Source organism: Buteo buteo, chromosome 1 (genome assembly GCF_964188355.1).
Source record: "Buteo buteo chromosome 1, bButBut1.hap1.1, whole genome shotgun sequence".
In the NCBI taxonomy this organism is placed as follows: domain Eukaryota; kingdom Metazoa; phylum Chordata; class Aves; order Accipitriformes; family Accipitridae; genus Buteo; species Buteo buteo.
This window is the reverse complement of record NC_134171.1, coordinates 65,713,582-65,728,127: the sequence shown is the minus strand read 5'-3', so window position 1 is coordinate 65,728,127 and position 14,546 is coordinate 65,713,582. Positions and strand designations below refer to the sequence as shown.

Below are 14,546 nucleotides of genomic sequence, written 5' to 3'. Positions count from 1 at the left end.
TTTGGTTTTTTTTGTTTTGTTTTGTTTTGTTGGTTTTTTTTAACACGGAGTCAGAAGTGAGTCAGAAGCACTTTGTAAGCATTTTACCACCTGCAAGTCAGCTGATTTTGAACCTTCAAAGCTTAGATTAAAATTTTCTTCTACACTGTTAGTCATACACACTACTTATACTGGCCCAACTATTATCTTGTGCCTTCATTTAAGAAGTTTGCAGAGGTGGGTATTACACTGGCTTCTGCCACACACACAGAGTCACTACAGAACACCTTCACTAAGGTGTAGTTCACCTCCCAGAAAGAGTTGTCCAGCTCCCAAGATTTCTCCCATGTCACCTTTCATTGTCCTCCTAAGTCCCACCTCATCATACAGAGAGAAGACTTTTTGTATCTACAGAATCACCTGAAGACCCAAGAGAATAGGCCTCTATTAGGGCTTGCCCCATCCAACGATGACGTACAAGTGCTTTAACAAAAATACAGACCCACACTCTAGTTATGAGCCTGCTTCCACTTACTTAAAGGAGATATTCACATCTTTTCCTACCACCTTCCAGGATCCTCCAGCAAAACACTGGACACGTGATAAAGGAAAGCATTCCCTACACACAGCAAACTTCTCAATTGTTCTTAAGTACTTATTTTCCCCAGATAGCTAGTTTTAGAAGAACCTAAGTTGTAAAGGAAGAGGCTGCTTAGAAGCATTCAAGGAGCAACAGTAATGAGCCCTCAAAATACTCTCCAAGGAGCAACTGGAATTCCTCCTTTGTAGGCCGTTGTCCTTCTCTTGCATAGGCAAAGACCAGCAAGAAAAACAAAGGTATAACAAACTACTAATGGCACAGGGCTACTTATGTAGCAAAGCATATATGCTTCTGTCAGCTAATTCTGTTTGGAAGAAAAAAAAGGACCCTTTCTCTCTTGGGTTAACAAACAAGGGCAGTTCTTTAATTAGAACCATAATGGGTTATATATGTTTTTTTCCTAGTCTGGTAAACTTCCTGCTGCAAATCAGATACCTATAAAAACGAAAATCCCTTTCAGCTGGAGCATGTCCTGGTTGCTTACTCAGCAAGACATCACAGTTCTAAAAAAAGCAAAAAAAAAAAGCCACTCAAGATTTTTTCCCCCTGAAAATTATATAGTCAGCATGCTAAGAAAGCACATGGCATTTTTTCCATTCAAGGAACTAGCTTCTCCGTCATTTTTCTTCTAATTTCTTCAAAGGGTGTATAAAGATTTTTAGGTAGCCTAATCCTGTGGAGAAAAAGATGAGCAATGGTGCATATTTCCAACCAGGTTCCCCATAGAAACCAAGTTTAAGCAATCACCTGCATAAGCATGTCCATTTTCTTGTACTAAGTTTTGAGCTATGGGATCTATTTCAACCAAACTGACCATATCAAGTGTCACAGATGGCAAGTTCCACCTGCTTCATAGAAAACAGATACCTTCCTAGTGTCCTCAACAAATATTAGACCAGGAAGTATTCCATCTTTATTAGGTATCTAATTCTTCAAGGTTGAGACAAAAACCCAAAGAAATTCAGACCACTTCTCAGAAGGGGCCAATGCCATATTTCACCATACGTGCATGTCTTAGGAACATCTGAATGCTTCCCATTGGGGCCCATCTGTCTTATAAAGTCAGGGTAATCAGGAATTTGACCAAGAAAACTTCAGTGTAGGAACTCTGTATTATTCCTGCATGACCCTGTTTTCAGCTACATATTGATGGTACTGGGAGGATGATTTCAGACAGAAAGAGCTGGATCAAAGAGATTGAAGGCCACATTTATTCTTTTTTGTTCAGACAAGGATGCTTTGCTCCACAAGATCCTCAGTTTCTTAAAAAGAGTTAAAATAGTTAAAAAGTGAGTATGGATAGCTGGGTTTCCCAGCGGGACTTCTAGGGTTGGGGTCCAATACAATACCTAAACATTAGCAGGGTGAATAGACAGGTCTGTCTATTCACTAATCACGTGCTCACCTTCCAAGGGTAATAATCCGAAAAACTGAAAAGATTGTGTGTGTGTGTGTGTGTGTGTGTGTGTGTGTGTGTGGTTTCCTTAGAAATTTCTGAGAATGGGGAGGTTAGGTCAAATTAATTATCCTCTGCTTTTCCATGTGCCCATCATTTAAAGGAAATTGGGTATAACATACCATACCATAGATCTTCATATTTGTGAGGACAAGCTGCAAATCCTGGAATCTGTACTGATTTGTTTCCCATAGGCTGTAATCTGATGCAAATTGTTTGTGCCATACCAAAATGGGCTTCATGTAGCATACTATAAAAAAACAGTTCCTGTTTCTACATTGTTTGGCATGTATCTGAAAACATGTAAAGGAAGAATTCAACTGCCTTAACCATACTGTCTAGTTACCATAACCATTTTTTTTCCCTAAAAACCAGACGTACCCAAATCCTCTGAACTCACTATTTATGTTAAAACAGTAACAGCAGTATATCAACTAGTTGCTTTGACTTACTTTGCCTGTTGACAACTGTAGTCCTGAAAATCTTCTGTCTTCACTTTAAAGCTCCTTCATATAGGTGTACTGTCAACACAGCTAGTCAATTTGCCTCTGCTTCTATCTACACAGAATTAATTTTCCTGCCTCAAACTACATTGCTCCGAAAAAGGCACAATTTTTCAACTGTGTGGCTATGCTGGAAGGAATAAAAATCATAGTATTACTGTGACAAGTGAAAAATGCTCTTTTCCTTTTTTAAGACATGCTATTGCTAGCTAGAATACCATTAAACAAGAAAGATAGCGACTGTTTCAGTTTTGGAACACCAGAACACTGTGGGCTACTACTTTGAAGAGTGAAAGCCTTGGATAATCACAGGCCTCTGAACTTATGTCCACCATTGCAGTGCAGAATACTGTCAAATTAGTACTCTTATACCCTTCTTGACAGCACAAGTCACAAGCTTCAATTCTGGTAAGGACTACTGGGACAGGAATACTGCTCAAACACTCAAATGGTCCCCTGTGCTGGCTGATGGCAGTTATTCATCATCCAAGGTTCCCATACAGCATAAAATGAAGATTTCCTTTCAGAACAGTTTTGACTGTTTACAATATCACTAAAACACTGAGTTACTTAGAACCTGATATCCTGCCTCCCACCCCAAACCTGCTTGCTTTAAGCAGAGTAGCTTACACTGTTGTCAGATAACTGCCATAGCACCCAAGTGCAAACACACCCCCAAAAAATGTGAAATGGGTCTCAATGCCCAGGTATGCTAAAAAAACAAGAAGGGAAGGAAAATATTCTCTTCCTTTCATCACAGTGTGGAAACTCTCCAGAAAAAAACCCACAGTTCTGTAGGTTTTTTCAAGCGGACACTGAAGAACAGAAGGACACATTAAAATTTAAAACGTGCACAGCCCTTTTGTTGCAAATTTCTTAAGAGCAGCAACCACAATGAAGGATGCCATGTAAGGCCAAGAAAAATCAGTCACAAGGACACAAAAATATCCAGACCCACTGATCAGTGTACTTTAGGTGTAATTTTTATTTACAGAGTGAAGATGCCTAATCAGTTATAAGGTTAGACACCTGATAATTCAGCTTTTTTTGTAAAAGTATATAAATATATACATGGACCTCTATGAAGTAAACATTATTAACTGTGATACTTACAGTAAACATTCACTACTATCCTTATGCTAATAGGCATCTCTTAAAGCTTAAATGCTGATTTCAAGACACCCTCTATAAAATAGCTGTAACTGTACTAAAAGGGCAAAAATTCTGTGCCATAAACAAGCTTCTTTTAAAAGAGACTAGTAAAATGTCTTTGTAATAAAGTTTGCCAGGATAAAAATACTGCTTCATCCCTCCCACACCCCCACCCCACAAAAAAAAATACCCCCAAACAATTGCAGAACTGCAAGAATTATTGTAAGATTACTTTTTCTTCTTATTTACTTTTTTTAAATTAAAATATTTTTATTTCAGTATTTTATCACATATTAAGGAAGCTGCAAAAAATGCAGCTTTATTAAATATTATTTACTGTTATACAAAAAATCTCACATATGTGTCCATGGGGCTGAAGACATTAGTGGTACTGTATGAGCTATCCCTTTTCCTTATAACTATGTACCTTATTTGGAATGATGGAGAGACTTTATAGAAAAGATTTTTGACAGCAACTGAAGAAAGGGACTGGAAAACTATTGGCAGAACAAAGAAAACATGTGAGAGCCTCTAGACTTCCTTGCTTCCTTATTTTAAAAGCACTTCTGCTTCAGTATTTTATTTGCCTCTCTATTGTTCTTCATGTTGGAGATGATTCAGGACATAAAGGACAACTTGATAGCAGAAAATGTACTGATCCTGCAAGGGAAAGGAAATCACAGAACATGTGAAAAACACTTGCACCACCTAAGCAATTAATTCTCACCTGCACTTCACAGGTGCACAGCACTTGATTTCCATACTATTTCTACAGTTAAATAAAAACCCCACAAAACAAAAAAAACCCAGTGGAGAAATATGCAACTTCAACTTAAAACAAATACAGGCACACCCCTGCCACTAAAGATATAATTTTATATGGGATATTTATCCCCCTTTCACACCAAAACCACATCAAGCAGAGTAAGTACTTTACATAAGTAGAAATGAAGACAGCAAGTGAATTTCAAGGTCTTGCATCAGTGCCAATTAATACAGAACTCAGATGACAGTGCAACTTCTTATCTTAATCTCAGTGATACAGGTGTGGGGGCTAATACGTGTTTTGGGGTGTGAGGTGAGGATGATATTTTTGTGGTTTGGCTTTAGGTTTTTTGGTGTTGTGGTGTTGATTTTTAGTTGTTTTTTTTTTTAAACTATGATTCAACAATTCCTTCACATTCAAAGAGAAAGTGCAGATTTTAACAAAACCTTGTGATGTCTAAGGTATTTAGCTCTAGATCTAGATTATTCCTAAAACATTCATTTAAATTCTGGTTGATTATCTGCCCAAACGAGATTTCAAGACATCTCTGGCAGTATCAGTGATTCACAGCAGCTGCAATTAGGCTTTCTCTTCAGTTTATAATGCAATTTCAAGCCAAAAACCCCAACTGATTTCCCCTATAACATATGCTTTTGAAGATGAAAACTCCCAACTTTTTTTTTTTAAAAACACAGATCAAAACAGCACGGCATGTTAAAAATTGCATGCATTTATAACTGTTAAATATGTACTGCTACTCACTGGTATGCATCTGATTTAATTCTCACGACACAAACGTTGCATTAGAGGGCACAAAGACAATCATTGTGTGCATCACAGAAAGTTTCCTGGCACATCAGAGTTAGAATTCCAGTGTCCTTCCTTTAGTGTATAGCTGGGGAAGCCAGACTCACCTCTGTCTGAACCATCCCATGTCTCTGCAGACGCATCGTGCGCACCAGGTCTGAGATGTCAAACTACCAAAACAAACAGCAAGTTAAACATTCAAAAAAGACATACGTGCATGTAAAGAAACATCCCCAGCATCAAACCAAGGAATCCAACTAGGTACATTAAACATTGCAATTCACTATAGCCTATGCATGTCTGGTAGATAACCCGCATGTGCTGTCTCTGGACAATGTGTATGTGGCCCTCCTACATCAGACACCCTCCTTCTCTTGTCTTCTTTCTCTGTGCACAGGCTCTCTTGCTTACTCCTACTGGGAGCTGAGTGTGCAGAAAAGAGAGCCCCTTGGTCCAACCTAACAAAACACTTTTTATTTCCCCAGGTCTATAAAGTTCTAGACATTTAGTGGGTGCTTAGAAATCCTGCTGAGCTAAGCATGACATAGCTCATCTTCTCTACAAATTCACAAAAAAGATTTGCTACACTAGGCCACTGAAGGACATAAACATAAGGAAGCTAACACCCTCCTGTGGATCACCCTAGAAAGCACATCCCTGGTTGTGCTGGAAAAATTAGTTTACATACCCTCATCTCCAGCTCAGATGTTTGTACACTGAGGTTTTGGTTCAGTTGCCTAAAGCAGATATTTTGCTTGGCTTCTAGCTGCCCTCCAACAGTTCATGGATCTCTGACTGACCAAGTGCCACAACTCTCAGCCCTAAAGCCATTTAACACGATAGTTCCACTAAGTACATACAGCCAGGTAAGGCAGGCGTTTTAACTTTTCCTTCAATTGCCCGAGTCATCACAGTAACACACTGTTGTTCCCAGAAATCTGCTACGGTAGTTGTCCTTGCAACATACCCTAGAACGTCTCAAGTGGCACCTAACAATGTTGGATTGCTGAGGTGTTAACACTTAAGATTCCCTGAGCTAACCCAAGAACCAGTGGATGTTAGAGCTCTTCACCCCAGGATCATCAACAAAGAAACATTTCACAGGTACTGCTGTTACACCCCCATTTACGTTACATTAAGACATGGCCAGCATGCTACTCTCAAAAGCACGGCATATTCTGTAAACAATTGAACAGATCCAATGGAACACATTTCCTGCAAGTCAAAAGCACAGCTTAGCGCACCCTCTTGGGTACTCACATCGAGGTCTCTGCTGATTAACCCTAGAACAACGTCTATACAAATAAGGGTCCCCGATCGTCCAATGCCTGCACTGCAGTGAGTTATGATAGGTCCTGATTTGTGGACATGCCGCATGTAGGAGATAAACGTAAGCAGGTCATCTGGTTGAGAAGGGGTGTCATGGTCAGGCCAGGCAATGAAGTTCAAATGGGAAATGTGCCGTACTTCACCTGTCTGAGGTTTAAAAACAACAACAACAAAATGTAACACATGGGAAGAATAAAACAACAAAAGGTAAGTTCCCAAAGGAAACAGCCTCAAAGAGAGGGATTTGCCCAATAAAGGTGTTCTGTAATTCCATAAAACCAGAGAAACAATGAGCTAAACTGAAAATAATTAGCAAGTAAATGAACAGTATAAGGTTCACTGTGCAGATGGAGCTGATCTCACAGAAGAATGAACTAGCCAGACTGAATTATTAGTGAATTATTAGTGAATTTCATATCCCTATATATGTTTCTGTGGCCGAAGGCACCTAGGGAGCCAAAATGTAGAGTCTCATTAGCATAATGAAATCATGTCCTGGCCCAACTGCCTTCTCCTATAAAGGTCACAGAGTAGCACAAGCTGCAATGAGGAAGAGTTGCCCAGTAATGATGACTGGGCAAAGAGAAGCCCCGGGTTACCTCCTGATGCAGACATTGCAATTGAAAGCAGGCAAGCCAGAAGTATGAGGATAAAAATGCCAACACTCAGAAAAAAAAAATTTCAGCCTGCAGAATTAGATTCACTTACCTGAATCTCTTCTAGCTCCAGCACTCTAATGATAAAGCCTTTCAGCTGCTGGAGTCTTACAAGAGTAAGCCGTAGTCTATCATTGATCATGGTGGTTTTATTGAGTACATCTGGCCAGTAACGCTGGCATTTTATCTTTTCTCCTTCAACCTCCTGAGTCATCATGGCAATCACAGTACAGTTTTGCTCCCAAACCATTTGCCAGAAATCTGCTACAGTAGTAGGGAGAGGTCCTTGACATGCAATGTAAATGAACTCTTCATTCCCCACTGGCATGCGAATGAAGCTGGCATTGATGTATCCACCTTCAATCCCAAGAGGTACTCTAGTGGTATCATCTGCAAACCCACACAACAAAAATACCACAATGTTATGCGTGCACATAATTAGACCTTCACATAATAGAGATGCTGAGCCTTACACACTCACATAGTACTTATGTCCACAGATGCTTCCAGATCTTATTTAAAAAAAAAAAAAAAAAAAATCACTACAATACTTGCTTTTGGATACTAATCAGTACTTCTCTTTGAATAAAGATGGCTAGGGGAAAAATCTAAGTCAGCAGACAGGCAGGATACATGATGTGAACTGCAGCATCTCTGAAACGGAGGTTGAATATTTCTCACTCAGAACTAACTTTTGTCAGTTCCTACTTCTCCTCCACACATATCCCACCTAACAAACAGAATTTTGTTGCAGGAAATTTACTGACAATAGTATACGTGTCTGTTTTTCCAATTTTTCATAGGAAAAAGTGAAAAAAATCTTGTCTGGCTCTATATGTATATCTCATTTAAGACACAGGATCTGCCAAAACAACTATAGAATCTGTGAACATCCATCCCAACCTACTAGAGTAGTCTATTGTTCACTGATCTAAACTGCTTTATGAATGCTTGCTTTAAATATGTAGAAAATGAGTGGCAGATTTATTTTTTTCCCTACTCAGTAGCAGAATTAGGATTGAGAATCAAACCATCCCACTCATCTGACCATACAGGTGGTGACAAAATATCAACAGTGAACTTCAGATTAGCTAGGACTTACAAGGAAGTATGTTTTTGTATCTGTTCTTTCTCCTGTTCTCCTTTGCTTGTCCAATCAAACACTGATCCAAAGGTTTTAACTCCTGAAGGTTCTGTGAAGAAACATACATTGGAAAGCCCTGAATTGTAAGTAGTGTTAAGAGCAGTTATGTAACCAAGTCTTCAAAAAACAGAAGCATTAAAAAAAATAAATCCTAATGCTAATATGCAAAATAATTCAGTCACAGGAAGGAATCTGATTTCACATACCTAAGAAAATTAAACAAAATAATAATAAAAAAACCTATTATCCAGTAAATATTTTATCTCATTCTTTCAAAAAAGAGATCATGTAACATGGTTGACTTAAGACTTTGGAAAGGCTGTTTTCACATTCTGCAGCTAAATTTCGAAGCCTTTATTTACCTTGTCTATGCATGCTAAGGTCATATTCACTTGGTAATTTACCAGAATCAAGAATGATGTAAACACACTTTTGAATTGAATTCCCAGTTCATATCTCTCAGCAGCTAGTGGGGGGAAGGGAGAGAAGTCTTTGGTAAAAGAAGTCTTTTCATCCCTTCAGAGCTTCAAATTAAAGAGCTATGGTATTTCAGGCAGTGATGAACCAGCCATTCTATTTCTAACTGTTTCATACTAGAAAAAAAGGACTTTAAAGGACAAATACTCACTTCGATCTCTTTAGAAGGGACTCCCTGTTCCAGCAATCCACGCACCATCCTGATCACTGACTTCAATTTGGCTCCTGAGTACTTGCCTCCAGGAAGCACATTCACAGTAGGGAGTGCAGAGATCTCTTCATTTGTCACTAAAGGGAAATCTACCAGAAGAACAAGACTGATTGATATAAAAATAAATAAATAGCTAAACCTAGGGAAATGTAAACTGCAGTGTAATGTTGGATTTCCTTGTTGCTGTTCACCACTGTAGTACCTGTTGTCTCTAGAATGCCTCCATACACCAGAGAGAATACACAGACTTCCTCTCAGTTTGACAGGCAAAAACAAGTTAACAAAACCAGTAAGACACAAAATCAGCTTTGACAAATCCAGGAACCAAAAGGAGCATTTTCCTGAACTTCCAATAAATACACTGAAAACAAACTTCAAATACATTTTAAACGTAAGTTCTTCACACAATAACCTACAAAATTGACGATGCACACAGGGGTGAATTCAGAACTCTCCACTTAAACATCACAGCCTGTGACTTCATTTTTAGCACTTATACTCAACGTGTCTTTCAAGTGGTAATTGTAAGCTGTGTTAAACACATCTTTTTTTCCAATAAAGCTTGCTTTCTATCAGGCCTTCAGTGCTTCTCTGAAGCACAACAAAATTAATAAACCAAGAGTCTCTCTGGTATGGCAATTAAAAGTGTCCTAAATCTACTGACTTAGTCTAAAGGTTTACATGGATTATCCTTTTTTCTTTTAACGAATGCAGACAAAAGGCTGCTGTATATGAATTTCAGGAACTGACATTTCTAATGCTATTCTTAAAAAGTAAAGACTAGATTCTGCCAAACACATCAAATTGAGCAGTGTTCCACTCTGCCATGTTGAGCAGCAGTGGAAGAATTAGAGTCAAGATAAAGAAAAAAAAATTGCCCAATTTGAGCATGGAGTAACCAGTATGTGAAGCACATAATATATTGATCTATCACGGTCAAACATTTATATTGTTTACAGCTTTTGCAAGACAGATACTATGTAAGAAAGCATCTCAGCTGGTTTCAACTCTACTACAACTACAAGCACAACGTTGCCAATACTTGCTCCTATTAACTCTGACAAATTTATTACACAAAGCTGTAAAGATCCTTTCCAGTGGGTTTCTGAGCTGTTAGATTTCCCATTATACCTGTCACTACACCCTCAAAACATATCCAGGAGATTTTAAAATTAATTTCTGACATTTTGTCTATTTAATGTGATCCTCAGTTTTCCACTGATTATTTACTGAAGTTCTTGCCTTTATTTACATGTTCCTGGCTGACTGATTCAATCGGCAGTTCATCACTTCCCCACGTGACTTCATCTTCATCTGCTTGGCTCAAGGGAGGTTGTGGAGGAGATCTGTAAGAGAACAAGGAATTGAAGTAAGAAAGAACACCTAGAAATAACCAACACATTTGCAGTCTAATAAAAAATCACCAGAAAGTAATTTACAGCTACAAGTATTTCTGGACTGGATCCATACCAATCTGAAAAACCCACCATTTTTTTCCTTTTTTAAATCCCAGCGGGGATTTGAAAAAGGTAACAGTGGAAAAAGAGCCAGGAAGGCATGAATCTAGTAATAACTATAGCTGCAATTACTTTTCAAAGGCTAAGCAGTAAAATAACATCCAATAGCAGATTTGTACCATTAACATAATTCACTACCTATATACTAGAATATCTATTTTCAGTTGCAAGTTTACTAGCTTTGTTGAAGATGGTGATAAATGTATTAAGTATTTTCGGTCATAATGTTGCTGCTTGTGCCAAGTCTCAACCCAAAACTTCCCAGAAACTTAATCAAAACATAAAAAGAACTATATACACTTTGAAGCTTCACTTAGACTAAGGTCTAAAATTATTTCACAAAGAAAATGATCTTGGGAACTTCCAAAATTCACGGTGGCTCAAAGGGACAGCTAGTAACTTGGCCAGGCATACCCTTACGTTTTTCATGCAAGGCAAAAAAAAAGCTCCAAGCACCCAAATGGGAACAGATGGACCAGTGGAACTACATGGCTTAGTTTCTGTGCTCTAAAACCTGAAGAAGTAACATTAATGAAGCTTGTAAAGATTCAAACTGAAGACAGCATTGTTTGAATGTTTTCTTCACACACAAGTACCAAATTGTTAGTACAATGCAAATTAAGTTATTTGGAGCCACTTGAACATAGCCCAGTTACTTGTTATAACTGCATATAAAAGGAATAAATAAAACTAGGGCATAGTAAAACACATAAAGCTGACTAGTATTCAGGCAAATTATAACCTTGTAAATAACAAGAATACAGAGAGAGCAATTCAACAAGACATTGCACAGATATTTTATTGGGTTTGGTTTGGGGGTGGTTTTTTTGTTTTGTTTTGTTTTTCTCTCATTATAACATATCCCTCTTCAGAGTTTCAGACTTCACAGGATTGCTTTCAAGCAACACTAAAAAAGAAATCTTACCTTTCTGGCATAGCTTTTACTTCACAATAGTCTTCACAACCATTTACATGTGTTGGCTAGTGGAAGAAATATTTCAAAACACATGAAAGGACATAGTTGTAACACTCACCCACTGTAAATTTTAAACGATTAACAATTACATGGACTATTTCTGAAGGGTACTAAGTTCAAAGCAGCACATAATGAAAGACTTTCCTCTTTTAGACATCTCATTAACCAAAAATAACAGAGGACGAGAACACTGAGCACTTGGAAAGAGGCTCTACTGTAACAAGGCCAAAAAAGCTATCTTAAAATCATTCCTGACTCACAGCAGCAGTAGAGCCATCTAAATTTTCTCCAGTTGACTTTTGTTTCTAATAGTTAAAAACCCTTTATCAGTTAAGTTGGAGAGTGAAAACTTCTGCCTCTTGTCAAGCCACCATTCCTATATAGAACAGAACAGAGCTTTACCTCTAAATGACAGGTACTCCTATATACGCCTTCCTCAACAGACAATGAGGACTCAGCAGAGAAGAAGGCATTTCGATACTCCTTTCAAGAAAAACTCTACAAAACCATTTATACTTATTATATTAGGCCAGCTTGCAAGTTTCTACTGCCATACTCAGAGAATTTTTCTTGTGGATCTCCTAGAGCACACTAACGCAGAGCCAGGTTCCTGATTTGACTCTCAGGTCTACTAACTGGACTGAAAGCTGCAACAGTCAGGATGTGCTAGGTAGACAGAGTTTTGCTGATCTGAAATACGAGACAAAACCTGGGCATCTAGTGACTGATGTAAAACAGGACATGCAATAATGTAGGGTAAACCAGATACAGAAATTATTCAAGTTAATGAACATATATCCTAGCAAAAAGGAGGGGGAAAAGAAATCTCAAATTTACATTTTGGACAGTTAAGTTTACACAGCATTCATTATGACTACTTCCCTTTTTTGAGCAGGAATCAAGGAAATCTTTTATATTAAATGCCTGAAATAACACACTAACAAGGTAGTTTATTATCGCCCTTTTTGAAAAAAAGCTGTTGGGCTTTATATGAGAAACAATGTAAAATAACTCTCTGCTTTGTTCTCTTATATAATTAATTTATGGTAGAATAATTATACACTATTTAAAAAGTAAATGTTTGTACACCATTTACAGCTACTACCGACAAGGATGTTTTCATTTAAAAGACATGTAAAGTTATTTCCACAAGTTCTATGCCAATAAAGAAAATAATAAATTGAAAGAGCATCTGAGAAAGCAAAACCAGCAGATAAATGTCTGCCAGCTTCTTGCCATCCCACCTCTGAAAAATCTTCAGGTAAAGATGACCCATCACAGTCTGTGTCTTCAGACTTATCTTCTGTCAGCTTTCCATTCATCTCTACTGGAACAGGAAAATCACAAGATACAGCATAAACACACCAAAAGATGCCTAGAAGTCACCTTCTCACAGATGTGAATCCTGTTACACCTGTCTGGCACTACACAGGGAATAAAGGTGCCAGAATAAACAGTCTTTTAAGTCTCTTTGCTACCACTGTGTTGGAAAAGAGGTCTTACTGTATAGGATAATCAGACCTTAGGTCTCTTTTTTAACTGGAACAGCTGTCATTACATGTGAGGTTGTTTGCAAAGCTAACAGAATATCTGTGCCACAGCATAATGGATGGACAGGCTAGTGCTAGTAAGTTATCAGGATTCCCATGTAACTGAATTGCAGAAGCACTATTGACATTTAGACCAGCAGTATGTCTAAACCATGTTCTACTTGTTCATTCTATTAACAAGATGTAATTAAGATGTGACGGATAAAACCTGACTTGTATCTGTCTGCTACAGTACTTCCCTGATGCCTTATCTTATGGATTCAATTCATCTTCAGTTGCAAAGGCTAGATCCTAGCTACAAGAAATTGGAAGTAGTGGAGCTCCGATGATAGTCCACAGCTGAGAGACTGGCACAGCCAGAACCTCAGTGTTCCCCGATTTCTAATGTAATGACCAATGACAATAACCCAATGAACTTGAAGAGCAGAAAAAGAGCTGAAATAATTATAATTTTGGAAGGTATATCTTGAGTTCTAGAAGGAACCTCTGCAGGAGTAGCAAGGATCTTGCTTGAACTTTTGGAGCTTACATACATAGTGTGACACCACAAAGGAACTATCCTACTCCAGGTTAAATTTCAGTTAATAACAACCGGGGCTGAGGAGACAGAATGAAGGAAAAGAAAGGTGTACAGACAGAAGCAGGTGCTGAAAAAACATATTTTTTCCTAAAACAGACAAAGCAGGTTGGCAAATTGTTTGGTTTTGAGAGATCTCAAGACACTTCCAAGTTGTGCAATCTGCAATCAATGAAACGTTGAAAAGCTTCAGCATTTGAACATGACTGTAGCTGCAGAACCAGGTACCTAAACAACATGAATTCCACTCAAGAGACAATTCCAGAATGGGATTAATTTTCCCAGATTACTTAAACAAAATCCGGATTTATCAAACCGGAACTTGACTTATTAAATTGCATCTGAAGTTCACTGGAATCAGCAATCATTTGTCTGTGTTCTACTTGGGAAACTTTCAGTTCACACATCAATTCAATGTCACCTCTCCCCCTTGCGAAATCAATTGCTTACTTGACATCTTGTTTCAAGAAGTATTTCACTGTTGATATGCTTTTTCAATGGCTCATGTTACCTGGCAGGTGATCTTCTGATGCGGCCTTCTTAAGATGTAGAAGACACTGAGCCTCTGAAGTTGCATTATTACGATTTAAGAGGTTCTGGGCTTCCTCATCTACAACATCCAATAGATACTGGACAACTTCATTGTGATCATCCTCATCATAATACTCATCATCTGGAACCTCTGTTTCTAATGAGAAATAGTATAAAATGATAAGTTTTCCCAATATAGAATGTTTGGGGAGGGGGGGACATAAAGGGGCAGACACCATGGCATTATTTCTAGGTGTTATCCACCAACAGAATCCAATTTCCAAAAATCTACTTCCAACATCAACTAATTCCTC

General features: G+C 38.1%; 1 protein-coding gene across 7 annotated transcripts in view; it reads right to left on the bottom strand.

Moving 5' to 3' along the window:
• Window positions 1–3,499: 3,499 nt before the first annotated feature.
• Window positions 3,500–14,546, bottom strand: part of PTPN13 (protein tyrosine phosphatase non-receptor type 13) — a 127,730-nt gene continuing 116,683 nt past the window's right edge. For 6 of the 7 annotated variants that reach the window (XM_075034182.1, XM_075034171.1, XM_075034200.1 and 3 more), the window contains 10 exons: window positions 14,213–14,389; window positions 12,819–12,901; window positions 11,524–11,579; window positions 10,324–10,427; window positions 9,022–9,170; window positions 8,352–8,442; window positions 7,302–7,639; window positions 6,525–6,740; window positions 5,372–5,434; window positions 3,500–4,351 (listed from right to left, as the gene is read on the bottom strand). In XM_075034182.1, coding sequence (XP_074890283.1) covers window positions 4,283–4,351; window positions 5,372–5,434; window positions 6,525–6,740; window positions 7,302–7,639; window positions 8,352–8,442; window positions 9,022–9,170; window positions 10,324–10,427; window positions 11,524–11,579; window positions 12,819–12,901; window positions 14,213–14,389 — 1,346 coding nt within the window. In that variant the 3' untranslated portion in view covers window positions 3,500–4,282. The remainder of the gene's footprint in view (window positions 4,352–5,371; window positions 5,435–6,524; window positions 6,741–7,301; window positions 7,640–8,351; window positions 8,443–9,021; window positions 9,171–10,323; window positions 10,428–11,523; window positions 11,580–12,818; window positions 12,902–14,212; window positions 14,390–14,546) is intronic. The other variant, XM_075034191.1, reaches the window with a different exon arrangement.